The sequence below is a fragment of the Perna viridis genome, chromosome 3 (genome assembly GCF_037379345.1).
Source record: "Perna viridis isolate PV_CMFRI_1.1 ecotype Kerala chromosome 3, ASM3737934v1, whole genome shotgun sequence".
NCBI classification, from domain to species: Eukaryota; Metazoa; Mollusca; class Bivalvia; order Mytilida; family Mytilidae; genus Perna; species Perna viridis.
In genome coordinates this window covers 17,588,326-17,607,793 of record NC_142447.1, presented here as the reverse complement: position 1 = coordinate 17,607,793, position 19,468 = coordinate 17,588,326, and the positions used below count along the sequence as shown (strand labels likewise).

Here is a 19,468-nt window from a genome sequence, read left to right as displayed (position 1 = left end):
CTGAAGGTCCCAAGTGCGATGAACCACACTCCATAAATTGGAATTATAACTTTAAAGTTCTTATGGATGCCGTCGAGGACTACCAGGGTATTCAAGAAAATGGATAAAACGAGAACAAGACATTGATTCTCTGTCATAGCGGTTAAATGAATGAAAATTTTAAGTAGGTCAATGAGTGCCAAGGCTACATCAGTTTTCAAAAACCCCGATGTAGCAAAAACATTGTCTACTATACATGACAAATATGTTGTTGCACCAGCAGACAAAGCCCAAAACAACATTGTTTTTGCAGTCTTACCACAACACTTGTTACTCCCGTAGTGGTATTAATTCAATGTGGATCCTGAAAAATTCGAAAGATCTTTTGGAGACAATCAGTTCAAGACTATTATCTGAATATAATAGCATTAAAATCTATGATTTTTCAACACTGTATACTTCTATTCCCCATACTCAGTTAAAATCCCGACTTAAAAACTTTTCATTCAGAATTGTCAAGTTTCCTTTCGTCTGTGGCAACATCCCTTTGGCACCTGCATATGGAGTGTTCATATCACAACTCATACATTATGCCAGAACTTGCCGAAACTACACAGACTTTTTGTATCATGCTAGAACTCTAACAAATAGGCTTCTGGAGCAGGGCTATGTTGCTACAAGGTTGCTACAGAAGTTTTATGGTCGTCATCATGAACTCGTGGATTGTTATGGTGTATCCATCTGTACCATGAAAACTGATTTATTCAACGGGTCATAGTTTTCCTTTCCTCGTTTGTCCACCCTGGACTTGACTTTTTATGAGCAAATCCACAGGTGTTTCTAGAAAAGCAGAGGACGCTTACCCAACCAATGCACCAAAGTAACAAAAGTAAATGAGCAACTCGGACTCCACTAAAAACTGGGAGCATGGACCAGGTGCACCGGTAGGGTAAGCGTCCTCTGCTTTTCTAGAAACACCCGCTGAGTTAAATAGACAATATATAAAATCTTAAATGAGTTATATATTCTGAATTCAAGAACAGACTTGATTGACCTACATATTTTATAAGGCTGTAAATATAGCAATAATTGTATATATAATTTTTTTTTTTGATTTTTTTCATTTTAGTTGACACTGCAATTTATAATATTTGTGATTTTGAGACAAATTCTGCTTCAGTAATGTAAAGTTCAAGAATGCAAGTCTTTGTAATTATGATTCTCCAACTTTTTTAAGCACAACTCCTCTAAACCAACTGCACCAAATTTCATAGGACACAATATGTTGTTTGGGATAATATCAGGAATTTATGATCCACTCAATTTAGTGGGAGTTATATCCCTTTAAACATTGCAACGAAATAATTGAATTATTAAGGCAGTCACATTTTGCACTGTTGAAACCCCCCCCTTCCCCCCCCCCAAAAAAAAAAAATAAATAAATACAAATACAAAACACAAAACAAAAAAAAACAAAGAAAACCCCAAAAAACGTCTTATTATTTATGAAACGTCTGTATTCTACAAAAAGAACACTTTAAGTAGCCATCTGCATATATTGTAATGAAAAAAAAAATGAGGGTTAAAACTTGATTTCTTTTCAAATTAATTTTAATCATGGAACTTGTTGGAATCTTATTCTCATTGTAGTCCAGTTGAAGATATGGATGAAGAACTCCAAAACTTACTGTATGACAAAGCAGGGTCAGAAGAAGAAAAATCTGAGTCTGAGGAGTCCTCAGAGGAAATGGGTCAACAAATGATCTTAGTAACGGGGCAATATATGGATATGATGAAGGACTACCATCACATTTACATGAAAATTTTACAATTAGAAGAATGGAAATTACGTAATGAGATGTTGAAGTCAGACGATGGATTGCCGCCAGGCTATAAGCCTCCGTAATATATGTATAGTTGATTCCTTTGCAATATTTGCAGATAGACAAACTAATTTGCATATTTTGTATTACAGTAATAAAAGTTTTTGTAGTAACTTCTCTTTTTATGTACAATACAATTGCAAAAATCAAAATACAAGCATATTACAGGTGCAAGTACGACTGATATATCCCCACTGAACGAGTAAGTTGTATATCTGTCTGTCTGTCCATCATTCCACCCATCCAAATTTTAGTCACAAATTTCAGCTTCCACTGCCCAGGTTGGCTCTGAATTTGGTATGTGGCTTTATATAAAATGGGCATATGTTGTAAGCAATTTTGGTTGATGTCTGATACCATGGGGTATACCTAGCATAACAATGTGTGCAACTTCATGTTCAATTCACTTAAAAAGTTATTGAGAAATATGACATCTTAGTGAAAAACATTGAAACAATCAAATTACATACAAATTACAGTACATACAAGTATGTGCAGGTACTACTGCATGTATCAACACATAGTTGGTTCTAGACCTAACTGATTGAACATATACAAAAGTGCATAACCTTGAATATTTAATGATAGATATGCCAGTTAAATTTCATATGGTGGAGATGTGTGGGTAATGTAACTTGTATGACTGGAAATCACAGATATTGTCATTAGTAACACGGCATAAACATAGCAGCTTGATACAATTTGATTATTGCACTGAGCAAACTCAGCTTGAAACTCAACTTTCAGGGGTTAAAACCCTTTGCTAGGACTTTAGGAAGCTCCTTTCTCATGTTACCAATTCTTGTAGTTTAAAGGGAAATAGTTGTTATTTTTACACTTTTGTGACATCATGGTACATGCTGTTGTGAGCTTTTTGGTTGTGTGTATGATTAGTCATGTCAGTTCATACTTTAGAATTAGAGATTTTGGACTGCCCCTTTTTCGGCAGTGCTGTTGTCATCTTTTTGAAATTTACATCATACTTATTGAATATATACATAAGAATGTAATTTCTTCTCATTGCTCCCTTAACTGCATAATTGTAAGTCATTCATCTCTTAATGTACCACTGTTATACAAAACTTGGGGATATATGAGAATTACCCTGTGTGTCCATAGATTTATCTTTCTATCCACCTCTTTTTAAGTGTGTTATTAAGTAGCAGTCTTTATAAAAATCAGACAGGAGGTGATTCATTCATGTAAAAAAAAAAAGAGATCAGTTTTATTTCTTGTTCAGAAACAGTTACTGATCACATATTCAGTCTTAGTTTTTCATATGTTTGTAGCACTTTCGAGATAAAAATCTGATAGATTGTACATGAAATTAGGACTTTGCAAGAGTTATTGTTCTTGGTTTTGTTTGATTTGGTTAACTTTAGTTGGAGATGAATGTATGATGTCTGAGGCTTTATATACTTAGTAGGTTGAACAGAAAGTCTCCTAAATCCACTTTTGTTAAAATCAATATCATCCAAGTTTTCATTTTTGTTGGATTTCATTCAAATTTGGATTGATTGTTGGAAACCATAAAACTTGGATGGTATTGATTTTACAAATGTGGATTTAGGAGACGTTCTGTTCAATATGAAGGTGAATTTGGTGTGAGAGCATGTTCATTAAGGTTCTTTTTATGGGCTCTAGCATCAGCAACTTCTATATATGTAGGGTGTCTGAAACATTGAATGACTGAAAATCGTTCTGTTGTAAGTGACATACTTAATTTCAGAAGTGATTGTTTGAACCCTAAACGCATACATAGAATGGGAGTGCTCAGAAGAAAATTTCCATTAGACGACATAAGAACAGTCATGAAGTTATTGTTTCAGTTCAAATAGCTCTGTCCTTCATTTTCAAAACATAGATCATATTATATACAGTAAAACCTTTCTAAACCCATCTCTGAATAATCTGAAAACCTGTGTAAGCCAGACAATTTTATCAGTCCCGTTATTTTTATTGTCCCCTGTGACTTGTCGCGAGCAGACATGGAAATGTAGGGCATCTGTGCGTCCGTCCTTGTTTTCCGCACTTTTTTTGTTATGCTTTTACCAAATAAGTTTGTTTTTGGTATGTTGCCTTATTATGAAGAGTTGTACATTAAGTTCCACTTTGGTTACAGTTGAATGATTTCTATGGAAGTACAACCCTTGGACCTTTCAGAAAATTTCAGGGAATTTACAGTTTTCCACACTTTTTGTTGTAATGCTTTTACCAATTGATTTTATATTATGTGTGTAGTCTTATTGTGAGAAATTAAAGATTAAGTTTGACTTTCGTTACGGTTGAATGATTTTTATGGCAGTTATGGCATTGGACATAGCAAATTTCAGTGAATTTTAAGTTTTCCACATTTTTTTTTTTCACAGGGACATTGGAACGCTGTTCTTTTATTTTAATTTAAAACCTTGAAAGAACCAAACACCTACTTAAGGAAGTAGACCTAGAGTAAGGGACACAATTAGTACAGATCATTGGAACGTTTGTATTTAGGCTCTTTATATCAGTCTCATGTAAGCAACAAAGTAATTTGGATTTATTTCATTCTGTTCTGAATGAAAGCTTGATAGGCTTGTGTGAAACTGAATATGATACAAACATATCACTGATTTCATGGGATATGTCCCTTACCCTAGGTCTACCTTCTTTAACCAATTCAATTATGAAGTCCTAGAGGGGTTTGGTTTAAGCATGTTCTACTAAAATATGTTAAAAAAAGGTAATATGAATATGCAATATGGATTTTTATTTTAATTACAGGATAAAGCATAGTAATATTTGTGTTTCTACCTGTCCTTCTGGGTTTCTACAGTATATAGTGACTACCTCTGATAACCAGTTGATAAGAGAGTGTCAGCAATGTACAACAGGTAAATATCCAGTGTAGGTTGTATGGCTGATTTTTATTAAATGATGTTCCTACACGTTGTGTTATCTAGACTCCCTAATACCCCAAAAGAAATTCACAATTTTTAATATTCAAAGACAGATAACTCCCAATTCATCCAAAAAAAAAAAATAAAAAAATAAAAATGGAGGAAAAATGAACTTAAAACGACAGTAACTTTTGTAAATAAAACAGTCAAGCTGAAATAAACTTAACCTGATATTTAATAATTTTACATAGTTTGCAAAAGATCCTTTTATATCTTTCAAAGATATCATCTGGGTATCGCCAGTGGACAGACGGACAGACTCAGAACTTTGCCTCCTATATACATTTTTGGTGAATTGTTTCTATAAATAATTTACCAAAAATTTAGGAAGTGATTTTATTCTTGTATAAACTAATATTCCCATTGTATTTTAAGAGGATAGAAGTATTGAGTGGAGACTGATTTTGCCTATGTCTCAATTGTTTTTTAAACTTTTTAACAATTGCTGAATATGTATAAATTTGCACCCATCTGAAAGAGGTAAGCAGCAGTCATTTATACCAGTTCCTGCCACTGATATTTATTGAAAATTTAGCTTTCCCAGTTAAAAAGGCTTATTTTGTAATGAAAGCAAGTGTTTTTTTTTAAATTTGGCAGAAGTTGAAGTTTGCTTCATTTTGGACTTCAGTTTCCATTTTGTGCATGGATGGAATGCAAAAAAAAAGTTTGTTGGCAAAGTAAGCATACACTTTACTAAATATTATGCAGTATCCATACTGATTTGTCTAAGTTTATATTCAGGGCAAAATTTTATGTTTACCAAACATACTGATTTCCTTTTACAAGCTTATATATTGAGAGCATTGCATCCAATTCATTCAATAGAATTCACTGTTGAAGAATGTGCAGGCATGAAGTAATAAAGATGGGGTGTCTACATGTGAAAATTATATTAGGTAAAATATTCTACTTTATTTTCCAGATGACTGTACATCATGTGCCTCTGGATTCGACAAAACTGAAGAGGGTTGTGTCAGAAACAAACAGTGTGATGGAGACAGTTATTTTGATTTTACACACATGGTAGGTATAGTAATATGAGGTTTGGTAATACATGTGTGCTGTTTAACACCTCAGTACACAGCAGAATGTGCCACATATTATAATCATATGGTGCTCAATTCATATGATTATCATATGATATTAAACATACGATTATCTGATTATCTGATTATCTGATTATTAATTTTGGCATGAAAATATATGATGATTATATATAAACGAAAACATATGATTATCATATGGTGCTTGATTTATATGATAAACATATGAGGGAAACCATATGATTCTCATGTGTGGTACATTTGCCTGTGTAGTCTCATTGTAGCATGCTCATCTCCATTGTTGGGACGTCGTGGGTCCCATTGTCTTCCTATGAGTCATACGAAAGACTTTGAAATTTGAAGTTAATGCTGCTAAGCCAAAATATTTTATTTTGACAACTTTGAAGTAAAAAAAATTATTGTTGGAAAAATATATTCTGTTGACATTTTTGCTTCCTATGACAAAAAGTCAGTATTTTTTCTCTAGTCTAAATTTAACTTTGCTGTTTTTCAGGAATGTACCAAATGTCATTCCTCTTGTGAAACATGTCAGAGGAGCGGATCTCAAGGTTGTACTTCCTGTAAAGCTCCGCGGGCGTACAGTGCCTATCTTCATGCATGTTTACCATGCTGTGTATCTGAGAAAGATATCTCAGGCTCATGTTGTTTCTGTGATAGTAAAAAAGGTAAATATAACATAAAAAATAGAAAGGGATGGAAAAAAGCTAGATTCGAGGGAGGGTTAGAAGTTGATAATATATTCAGGATTTAAGTGTCAGTCTTTGTAAGTATCAGGCAGTTGGTGAAATATGGTATGAAAAAAAAAACATCATTTTGATAGTGTAATTTGACTATTTGCATCATCAGAATTGAGGAAAACAGACAAGATTTTTCATATGCTGGACCATTGAGTTACAATTTCCTTGAAATGCACTGAAAGTGAACATTTCAAGGTCAGATAGCTCTATCAAAAACCTCATTTTTCTAAGATTCTATTGAAAAATTTCTGTGGAAAGCCAGTGATGCAGAAATCAAATAATGATCTTTTCAAAGAGAGAAAGGATCCTTGAGTAATAATTTCATTGTAAGGTGGTGGGGTTTTGACATGCACGTTTCTGATTTTTCCCATTTTGCCTGATTCTTACAAACACTTACACTTAATGTGATTAGAGCTTTAAGCCTCAGTGAAATTACTCATATTTCAGGGTATCAGTTTTTTTTTTTTTTTTAGTGTTTTGTGATGATTTAATTTGTTGAAAGTCAAAATTAAAATTTTGAGTTGACCTAACAACAACCAAAATTAACTGACCTTTGACCTTCATGTTTTATATAGATTAAAGCAAAATGAACACAATTACATTTGGTATCCACATTATATGTATAACTCCACAATATTTGCATGCTATAATTTTTTTTAAAAATTTAGAATAATAATCCCTAAGTAGGTAGCTTTAAAGGATACCAAACAGAAAAGGAAGCCTCAATCTTGTTTTATTCTCAAATAGTTAGGTTGTTTTTTTTTAGTAAAATTTAAAAACTACTGGAATGGCCCCCTTTCCTTGAGGCCAGTCAGCAGCCCTTCTTTTCGAAATGTCTTGATCTGTGACTATTAAGTAAGTGAATACCAGGCAGTGGCCAAAATTATCTTAGGAAATATTTTCTGTCTTTGAGTGATTTTTCCCTTCGTGTTTTCAGGCAGAACAATTATTTTTTATTCAACAGTACATCACAGAAGGAGTTGGTACATTTAGGGATTTATGGGTAAACCATTATGATGCAATTTTTTTTAAATATAACTTTTACATAGGAAAATATGTTTTTATTCAGTATATGAATAAGTCAAAATTTATAATGGAAAAAGAATGGTAATGGTGATTTGCAACCAATAAGCCAGCTTATAACTTAAATCAATAGTTGTAAATATTTTCATAGGTGGAAGTCTCAAGTTAAGCTCATTTTTTATTCTAATTAAAATTACATTTTCAGTAAACTGAATCATCGCTAGAAATTGTTGGCTACTTGTCATACAGGTTGAAATAAATAGAACATTTATATTTTATTATAGAAATGAATTTTTCTCAAGTTTTTCTTTGTTTCTAAGTACCAGTTTTGGGCCAGAATTTTGGTCAGAGTCAGACCCAATATAGTTATCTACAGTTACTTTGTACCTCTGATTTCAGGCATAATAATGGCTTTAATGCCTCTCCTCCTTTATTATTTAATAAAAGATTAGCACATAGAAATTCGCAAAGAAAGGTAAGGGGGACTCCCTTATGATTTTTTTGGCTTTAGGGTGATATTTACATAATATATGCCTTTCTATGCTGCATGTTCACAGATAACAACTGTGTTGGTTACCTCTAAAAGGTAAATATAGATATGAAAAATGTATAATCAGGCCCGGGTTTCATAAAAAAAATCTCAAGTTGATAATTCTTTAGTCCTGTGCTTTTCCTCAAATCTTCAATTTCAAGTGATCTGATCGGTTGAAATTTGATTTGAGGAAGGATTTTGAGGAAAATTTTAATTTGACATTTTATGAAACCAGACCCTGGTCTTCAAACAATTTTCTGGCATGATACATCTCTCTATGAGCTGAAATCTTTATTACTAGAATTCCAGTCATAACAGATCTTTTTGATACATTACCTCGTTATGATGCAAGTTGATTTTTATACCATTATTCATCTGTCTGCCCATCTGTTTACATTTCACATAAGCTCAACACCTCTTTAACTGTTCAAAGGATTTAAATGAAATTTTATAGGAAGCTTGGGTATCATATGTATGTGCAGGAATATAATAATTTCATGGAAAAATAAATGACTGTTTTAGGACTCCAAAGGGATATAATTAATATGTTAAAACCTTGCAACCACTCCAAGTATTTTCCATTCATCTCTGTGTGAAGTGAGTGTACATTCTGTTAGTGAGCTTGCTCACTGAATTTCTAGTTATGTTTTTTTTAAATGGAAGTAATTTAAGTTCTGACTGTTTTTTTTCAGAGCAGGAATCTACACTAAAGCCAATGACAAATAGTAACCAGACTGTTATATATTTTATAGGAGTCTACTCTTTCACTTTATTATATCTTGCCCTGAACTTTCCTAAAATGTCTGCTGCCATTAATTGCACATTTGGAAATATATTCCCTTTCCAAACTCAAAATTCTTAACTTTTCTTGATTTGTTTATGGAATAAACAATTTCTTTCTACTAGAGTATATTGGAATAATGTATTTTAAGAATTTTCTCACCTCGTAGATGCTTAAACTGACGGGAAAAAAATTAAGAACTTTTAATTTTTTTTCCAACAGCTTTAGCATCTACGATGTTAGAAATTTTCTTTAAAATGCATTATTCCAATATACTCTAGTAGAAAGAAAATGTAAAAAAAGGTCTAAAATTTTATGCTCATGGATGTTATACTTTGAATTGTGAAAGTTTAGGATTCGAAGTATGCTATAATTATTTACCAACACAAATAACAAAGTACCTAAATTTTCATGAGGGATAGCACAGAGGAGGTAGTGAGGTCAAACTTTGTAGCTTTGAATTTGTGTTGTTGAAATTCCTGTCTGTTTTTTTTTCCATTAAGCACCTTTAATGATACGACCAATATTTTTTTCTTGATTTTTCTCATTTCATCTTTTCATTACACCATTTAGCCTTTTGAATAGAAATATTTGCTGTTTAAGTAAAATGGCCCATCCTTGTCTACTTTGAAGTTCTTGTAACTGAACCTGTCATAAAACAATACACTACTGTTCTGGTGGATGACAGTATTTCCACTTGGTCACAGTGGATAAAATCAGTGTTTTGGGTGCTTTAATTTTACATGCAGCTTTTTATGACCATTGCCATTGATAAGCAAGTCTGTTCAATTTAACCAACTGAAACTAAATTGGCTATTAAAATATTGCTAGAATGATATTTTCCATGATGTTTATTGTTATGTAGATTTTTTTTTTTTTTTTTGGGGGGGGGGGGGGGGTGTTTAAAATTATAAAGTCATTATTCGAAGTATAAATATCATGGGAACTATTCTTTATGCATTCTGTGGAAGAACTCTAATTTGTAGAATACATTTTCAGCAGTTTTTAAAAATTTACTTTTTGCAGGTTTATGCATTTTGCTTATTGCTGAATAATGAATTATACTAATTTTTTTTTTAAATACCTAAAAGGTAACAACCACTCAATCTACAGTGTTTATTATACTGAGAATATTGGTGCTTGACACTTGATTGGAGAATGTAAATATAGAGTTTGCTAAGACATACCACCATCAGAATTTGGTATTCTTCAAATAGTTGTTCTTCCATAGTTATATATAGCTTGCTTTCTTCCACCTTGTTTCCTCTGACCTTTGACCTTCATGTTTTATATAGGTGTCCAAAAATCAGGCAGACCCAATATGTTACATATAAAAAATCTGTAAAAAACAATGAGGTTTAATAGGTCAGAGGGAACACCAGTCACAAAAAAAGCACTAATATATTTACAACAAGCACTAATATCAAAACTTGCATCTCTTCTCTACTTTCAGAAAAATGTCTTTCTAACAAACAGTCTCCTTTGAAAGAAACTTCTGTCAATCAAGCAGCCGTGATTCTGACTATAAGTGTAATTCTAATAGCCACTATCATTGTAATTCTTATTTTTTTTCTTGTGTGTACTGTTCGTAAAAATAATTCATCCATGTCATTATTTACAACTTTTAAATACGAGCCTGTTCGAAGTGAAGATGATGATTACATGACGTAAGGCAAAGTTTTCTCAGGGTACACTACAGTCTGGTTAATTCTTGCATTTTTCACTTGTCTTAGTGTGAGATTTCTTTTGATAGACCAAAATAAGTATGGTATAGTAACTAAAAATATTAAGTAGGCATGTTGCTACTGTAAGCGTTTTTTGTATCATTTTTTTAAAACTTATTCAACCTCCTATTTGAAATTTTACGAACTGATGAAGTGTTTTACTCCTTTTAAATGGGAACAAGTGAAAAATGACAAATCGATCTGAACTGTTTTTTAGGGTATAATCAGTTTATAGGTCAGGCTTGAATGAATGTTTCAATTTTAAATGTTGAGGATGATTTTTGTTCTTTTTTCTCTAGTTGTATATAAAAACAATTGAACTAATATTAATTTAAATATCTAAACTATCCAAATGAAACATTTAAATGAAAAGGTTGAAAGCTCAAGTTCATGGTCAGCATTTTCAGTGACACTTTTCATTTTTTTAAAAGGCATCATTGAAAATTTTTGTTAACACTATCAAAAAATCTGTTGGTTGTATTTTTCCCAAACCTAGAAATCCTTCGTGGTAAAATAATGAAATTATTCATGGTTAATATTGATATGTAGAACTGAAAAAAAAAGGATGAAAAAAAAAAAAAACAATAAAGGTTGATAAGAATTAAAAAAAAATACTTAGTTTAATTTAAATTATTCATTTTACAGCGGATTGTAAAGTTATCTTCAGGGAGTAGAGTTTATCTTCCTTTTATATAATGACATTAATGAACTTCCTTCGGTAGTTAATTGAACAATTGACAATGGCATTTAAACTGTTTATCAAACTAGCATTAAAGTACTTTAAATCTCGTAGTTAATTGTGCAATTATTCATTAGAGTTTTTCAACACATCAGATAATGACCATTTTATTTGCTGTAAGGACCATTGTCCTTCTTCAAATCATGGTGCTAATTCTTTAGATATTTGATCATGGTATGGCTGTTTTTGTGCATTAAACATCTGATTACAATTTTATTCCCAACTTTACATATCATTTTCTTGTTGTGGCTCAACATCTTATTTTTAGCTCACCTCGCCAAAGGCCAAGTGAGCTTATGCCATCACTTGGCGTCCTTCATCGTCATCGTCGTTGTGGACAAATTTTAAAAAAATTTTCTTCTCTGAAACAACTGGACTTTCAGATTTTAAACTTAGTATAATTGTTCCTTAGGGTGTTCTGCACAAATGGACCATTAGGATTTTTGATCCATGAAAAAACATGGCCGCTGTTACTAAAAATAGAACATAGTGGTCAGATGGCAGTTTTTTGCAAATAACTCAAAACTGTTGCCTTTACCAAATTTCTGGTATTGGATAAAATTGTTAAGCATCATGAGAAGGACCTATGCTGAAATTCTTAAAACCATTCATTGACTAATGTAGGAGTTACAACCCCTGAAACAGTTTTTTTGTTGTTTTTTTTTTCATATGTACAACTTGAAAATCGTCTTCTCAAAAACCATTTAAGATCATTGAATGAAAATAAGCATAATAGTTCTTTCGTGTATTGTGCTCAAAATGGCTGTTGTGATTTTTAATCCATGAATAGATATGGCTGCCTATACTAAAAATGGAACTTAGGGGTCATAAGACAGGTTTTTGAAAAAAGTTCAAAAATCGATGCCTTTAGCAAAATTCTGGTTCAGGTCGTGGAAATGCTATGAAAAGCATTTCCTGTATTTGACAATTTAGTTGATTTTAACTTAGCCTGTCTCATTCCTCAATTTTTTCAAATAAGCAAATGGTTAACCAAGTGAGCGATTCAGGCTCTCTTGAGCCTCTAGTTTTTTGTGAGATGAATACTTAAAAGGGTTGCTGCTTGTTTTAACAGAATAATATTCCAGGTTTTGTTCAATTTTGAGATATAAGATATTGTTAAGGGTTCATTTGTACTGGAAATTTGACAACTGCTAATTTTCTGCAGGCAAAACATTGTGGCTAAATATTTTAAAATAATTACCCTTTGCCTAGTAGGTGAAAAAGATTACATAAAGCTCAGGAAAAAGTCTTTAGTAAAGGTAACCTTTCTTTAAATGCCTAACCTCCTATTGAAGGTATAAATGTTGCTTCAAGAAATTATATTCATTAGGCCACATTCTTCCATGTTAAAAATCTAATTGCAGAAACGAAATTTTTATTATTCTGTAAAAATTGTTTAGACCATTCTTAGAAAAATTGGTTTGTTGTTTATGGACTGACTGAGTTACTGTATGTATTAAACAATTTTCTCTTTTTTCTTTACTCACATTTTCTTTTAAAATCAGGATCATTTGTACTCATTTCTCTCCTAGAAAATATTTTATTTATCTACATACCAAGCTAAAAGAAATGAATAAAAAAAAAAAAAAAACTGCTAACCATAAAATTGGTATAAAATGGCATTATGTCTGCCCTGAGAAAATTTAGGATACTGTTATTCATGCATGCTTCATGTAATCAATTTAGTGTGCTAGTATTAATGCTTTGATAGATCTATAAGCTTTAAAAAATTCAGAAATTATTTTTTAGTTTTAACAGGGAAATCTTGAAATCATATTGAGCTAACTTATTTTCATTCATTCCATTGTGAATGGTTTAAAATAATTTATAAATGTAATAGAGGAAAAAGACCAAATATTATTTTTACAAAAATCATATGATGTGCAATGTTTTTGTTAATTGTAAAAATGATTGGATGTGGTAAATGTATTATATTTGATAAAATGTATAAATGTAAACTATTTATAATATTTTGGTGAAGTTTTACAAATATGTTTCTTGTTCGTATGCAAGTTTTGATTGCTTGGTCGTATGTATAAAGTGTCTTTGTTACATTTAAGTGTATTTGTTTTTCAATAGAATTGTCTACAAATTTAAATGTTGTTTTAAGGTTCTGTCTTCCTAAGATTCATGCAAAACAACAAGTGATTCATTTGAAAAAAACGTCACATGATTTTTTGAAATTTTGTTTGATGTATGATAACACGAGATTAACTTATGTTATTGGCAGAGGTTTTTTCGTATAAAGTTTTCACATTAAAGGTATTTGAGATCTTTATACAACCATGTTTTTTGTTTTTGTTTTTCTCGATAGTATATAATGGTATCACCATGTTGTTGTCATTGGCGTCTAGTTACTTTAGTTTCTTTATGAAAACCTGAGTAAAAGGGACATGGCAGAAGGCTGTTGTTTAGTTTTTGGAGGTTTTTATTCCACCCCTCATGGAAATAGGTGTTATCATTAGAGTTAATTGAAAATGCGTGTTGCTGATTTCCTTATGATTTAGGTGTCAGTTTGTTCCTTTTGAAATTCTGTTTTGTTTTATTTTACAGGATAGGCTAATATCCTTTTACCATTTAGGATTAAAAGGGGTACAAAATTGGGCCCTTCCCAAATAATCAACTTTTTTGGTTTGGTCAGATTTTGAAAATGTTTCAAACAATGTTTCATATTTCAAATTTTGAACTTAATTGTGTCCAAACCAAATTGTGTCCATAATGAGTTGAAAATCCCCATGCTTAAGTGTTATAAAAAGTTATATATATTGTATCCACACTTGCCCCAACAGTTTGTGGTTTGACCACTGCAGTAGTATTATGCTGCACTCTGTGAAGCTCATTGTTATCGTATGTGATAACAAAATTTAAGAATTGAAAAAACCCTTATGAATCATTATTAAAAGTGTGACTTTTAGTCCTGTGAATCACTCCTGCATGGTTCTTAGATGATTGATTACTAAAACTTGTCATACACTTATTGTAAACATTGTTTGGACAGTCTGTCACAAAACATTGTTTGGGTAATCTGTCACAGAACATTGTTTGGGCATTCTGTCACAAAGCATTGTTTGGGCAATCTGTCACAAAGCATTGTTTGGGCAATCTGTCACAAAACATTGTTTCCATGGCTATTGCAATCAGTCTCCAAAACTTGTTATTTACTCTAAACAGCACACACAATCAGTGTTTTCATTTATATTTGAAAGTTAGAAAATGCAATTAACTACTTCAAACTTTTTAGGCTATCACTCATTTTCTGCCATTCAATCATAAATTTGTTACCAACTACTTTCAGAAATGTTAATGAAAACACTTATTATTTCATGGAAGTATTTCAGTTTTTTGGTATCAAACAAATTTTATTGTTTGATGAAATTTAATCTTCAAGTATTCAATCATCCACAAATTATGAAGACCAATTTTTTTTTTTATTAATAGTGAATACTTTCATGGTATGTATTTCACATCTCATGAACAGTTTATCTGTATAAAGAAATAAGAAAAACAAAAAGTAGTACCTAAGTGATTTATTGTTTGTTAATTTTAGTAATGATGGTTGATGAATCTGAAGTTTCATCTTAGTTTCTTTGTCACTTCTATATACAGATATATTTACTAAACTAACTTTTTTATATGTATTATGTATGCAAAAGGGTCACTTCATCACTGTTTATATACTTATACATTGTATAATTGCTTTTTCAGTTGAGTAAAATACTGTTAACCTGGAAATTTTCGCTGAGGTTTTATTTTTCGCAATTTTCACGCCAAGATCCTTAATGTGAAAATTAAACTGTTGCAAATATTTTCTTTGAAGAACATAACAGTTCAACTGATGATCGATCGCAAATTTAAACCGTCTCAAAAACAGATTCGTGGTGCAGAAATCGTGAAAAAAAGACGGTGCGAAAATTTCCCGATTTTCAGTAGTGCTATCCAGGAAATAGAGTTGGTCTTTCAATGATTGAATTACCTGATGAACTTCCTTTCGGTAGTTGGACACTTGACGAAGAGATTTAAACTTTCTTTCAAATTTAGATTCTAATATGATGTGCTTCGAAGCTCTTTAGTCCACAGCAATGGTATAAAGTGATAAACACATGACCAACGTTTTGTGCAATACACAGGCTGTGTCTAATAAAAAGTCCTATTAGAATCGAAATAAGTCACGGAAAATCCATTTTATCATTGTTTGACCACAGGCTGGCCATTTATGTTGTAATTTATCCCTTTGGTATCTTTCAGGGTAAAACAATGTGACAAAAAATGGCCAGCCCACGGTAAGACCATAATAAAATGGAGTTTCCGATTAAATACCTACAAAATGGTAGAAAGTTAAAAAAAAATCCTTATTTATTGTCCAGTTAACTACTGAATGCATTTTGTCATTAGATAGTCATTTAATCAAAGGAAGACCAACAAAGTTATTTATATTACTCACTGAAATATGACAGCATTATCACTGTATGCTGTGAACTTATGTTTTTTGTGGGAATAATTTTTCATGGTTTGTCTAAATTTCATTGCTTTGTCGATTTTAAGATTCATTTATTTCATAAAAGAATGAGATAATTCAGTCAAATTTTTACTTTTCATCGGGAATCAAATTGTTGGACTGAATCCAGTAGACCATGAAAAATTGTAACCCCACAAATAAAAGTTTGTTTACAGTAAATGTTTTGCATTGCACTTGCTAAAAGGATATAGTTAGCTTTTTGACTCAAATATTAGCACTCAGTGTCCTTAGTAGTGTCACTTTGCACTTGCTTACTTTGGAAAAAAAGAACACCAAAAAAACACCAACAAATGTTGTGTTATCAAATACTTGTGATTTAAGTACATTGAGACCTGCGTAACTAAACCTGTTGTAGACCACGTGTTTAGTTCTGTCAGTTTATGTATGTGTTTAGATTTCACAGGTCTAAAGTCATTAAAAAATTATTTTAACAAACATCATGATGCTTGTTTTAGACATTTTTTTTTCTGTTAAAAGTTTGGTTTAGACAGATTACCTGTTTATTTTGGTTTTGTTTAAACATGATAAACTGTATTATCATAGCACAATGATAGTGTTGCTAAATGACTTTTAAGTTATAAATGTTAGTTCCTTGTATACCAGTTCAGAGTTTTTAGCTTCATAGGGTCTTCATATCTAAAATAGATGTACAATTTGCCAAAAGTATAGATTTTCAGAAAATAAACATTTTGAATCAAAATTATTTAATTATTTGAAATTTGCTGGAATGTTTTAGTAATAAATAGATTTTTAGAATTTATGATAGCATACTCTAGTGTCTAGTCACACAGCTGGCAATCAAAGATTATATATCTGTAGTTTACACTAGTCATCAAAAGTTTGTCTAAAATAAGAAATAAGAAAAATAAGACCTATGGGATCAAGTATTGTTTTAAGTTAGAATTGAACTTAGGCACAAAATATTGCCTAAAGTCAGATTTGAACTTTGGCATTAAGGACCAATCCATATGAAAGTCAGACACTGCGTATGGAGGAGATGATTCATGGTATTGAAAAACCCAGAGAACAAATTTTTTTTTTTTTTGTCGGCCTTCATTCGCTGTATTTTTAGGTAACGATAGTCCTTCCCATATGTAGATGTGTATTTTTAGAAAACCATACATTCATGTCCCACTAAGACAACAAAATCATACCGAATCAGGAACGACAACTCTTGCAAAATGCCAGTTTCATACACAATCATTATATTTTTTATCTCAAAGTACAAAACCAAATGACAGACTAAGACTGCTTATTTGGTGTCTGAATATTGAATAAGAAAATAAGGTGATTTTGGTGGGTTTTTGACGTGTGAATCACCTCTTGTTTTTTATGAAGACTGCTACTTTAAATTTGAATAATTTCTTAGATAACATGTATTGATATTTAAAGTTTTTATTTCTTTGAAAATGCATAATGCAATTCAATATATAAGTGACAATTGACTGTTTTTTTACTAGTGTCAAATCTTTAGGTTTGAAAGATGTTCCTACTTAAAACCAATCAGACCATTTTTATTTTCAGTGGCTGTCTCTCAGTCTCTCTTGTTGTAGGTCTTTTTTTTTAAATTGCTACATACTCCATCATTATCAGCGATCAATTCCATAAGATATTGAAAGTTTTTTTGACATAATTTCTCAAGGAAAAAAAAAAGTTTTTAGTTTGGATGTATGGCGGCTGCCAAACTTTTCCTTGGACTTCAAAAATCTTGAAAAAACATGAAAACATTTTCTGCAATACATAAGTGCTGCTAAAGGTTTGCGGAAATTCTGGTTTTAGAAAAAAAATTATCTAGAATGAATCGCATAAGAACCATGAGATACTCAATTATTGTCATGCATTGACATTGCAATTATAGTTACTTCTATGATGTATATAAAAAAATCATCCTGAAATCATTGACATTTTTGTTCTCAATTTATTTCTCTGATTTTTATTTCACTCTTGAGGTGTATAATAAAACAGAAATATGAATCTCAGTGTTAATGCATCAAAAAGGTTTTTTTTCTTATCAATTTTACGAACAATATGTCTACAGGTTGCGACATTAAGGCTTTTTTTTGCTTTAAAAAGTTACGGAATGATATTTTGTGGGAGGTTTTGTTTTGTGTTGAATGCATTGTATTTGTTAATATCTATTTTCCAATTTTCTGGTTTTGGTTTTTTTGTGCAACAATTGATGATTTGTTGCATATTTATCTCTTCAATGTAGATGTTTTAATGGCATCTAAAAATCATACTTGCAAAAAAAAAAAAAAAAAGATACTTTACTCTTAAATTCTAAGGTGGTGATCTAGACTTGTTTTTATATAAACTTAACTTTAAAATGAGGGGATTTACTTCATCAGTATACACATATATGGCACTATTATTTTATTTTATTTTTTTATGAATTGGGAAATAAAAGATATTTTGATTTTTTTGGTAACTTTCTAATTATTGTGGTCATAATACGTTTTCTGTCAATGAAAAAAGGAACTTTTTAAAGGTATTTCTTCCATTGAAAAATGTAGCCAAAAGTGTCGCTCATGATAATCATATGTTGCTCGATTTATATGATAATGGTATGATATTATCATATAATAATTAACATATGATAGTCATTTGATTATTATATCATGCTTGGTTCATACGATAATCATATCTTACGCTGCATACAGTTCTCATAGGTGGCACTTTTCGCTGTGTGTTGCAATTGTATTTTTGAAAACATATGCAATCTACTTCAACATTAATTTTCAAAATCTGGTGTTTTCTATTGTAAGAATGTAATATTGATTGTGTTGTTATAAAGTTGTTGATATACACGAGAACAATGTTTTCCAATAAAACGTAATCTAATATTTATGTTTTCTTCTGGTAATGACTATTAATCTCCCATTCTAACTGAGTGATTTAAAATCGTGGACTTTTAATCATTTTGCTGGGTTTCACTTTCCTTGAAAGTTTTCTAGTAGTTATAAATTGGTTACAACATGCTTGCAGAATGCATGATGAAAAACTTAATTAACCAATTTTAATAAGGAAATAATTCAAACCACACTTAAATAAAGTAAAATCTATTTTTCTGATCTTAACTTTGAACAATATGTTGTTTTTTTTCTGTTTTTTTTTTTTTTTTGCAAAGGAAGACAAAAGACACAAATGTCTGATAGAACACACACACACACACACACACACACACTGCATATGGAAGCAGAAAAATTTGAAATTGCTTGCTTACCTGATTTATAGTGAGTTGCGTTGGAATTTAAGCACTTTTTTTTTTACCATTTAAAAACTAAGGTATGTTTTGTAGCGTGCAGTTATTTAACCATAACAAATTGTTTGGGTAAATTGTATATGAACTATAGTTTTAATAGGTCTATACTTTGAAATGAAATGAGGGTTGAATCTAACTAAAACTCTGCAATTCCAATCCAAACAACACATTACCATACAATCTTTTAAAGAACTATCAAGGAGGTCAATTATATGAACGTATTCCAAGAACAAAGACCAACAGGGAAAAGAAAAAGAAAAAAAGAATGAAGGCCAGTCTTATAATGGAAAGG

At 31.1% G+C, this 19,468-nt stretch overlaps 1 protein-coding gene across 6 annotated transcripts in view; it reads left to right on the top strand.

Annotated features, from left to right (window-relative positions):
- The window catches only part of LOC148621256 (furin-like protease kpc-1), a 75,316-nt gene that overhangs the window by 49,354 nt on the left and 6,494 nt on the right, over positions 1–19,468 (top strand). For 2 of the 6 annotated variants that reach the window (XM_088575403.1, XM_088575402.1), the window contains 4 exons: positions 4,623–4,732; positions 5,721–5,821; positions 6,356–6,527; positions 10,389–18,757. In XM_088575403.1, the coding sequence (XP_088431529.1) occupies positions 4,623–4,732; positions 5,721–5,821; positions 6,356–6,527; positions 10,389–10,606 (601 nt within the window). In that variant the 3' untranslated portion in view covers positions 10,607–18,757. Of the gene's footprint in view, positions 1–1,629; positions 1,976–4,622; positions 4,733–5,720; positions 5,822–6,355; positions 6,528–8,179; positions 8,209–10,388; positions 18,758–19,468 lie in introns of those variants that run through there. The other 4 variants (XM_088575401.1, XM_088575400.1, XM_088575405.1 and 1 more) reach the window with 3 other exon arrangements.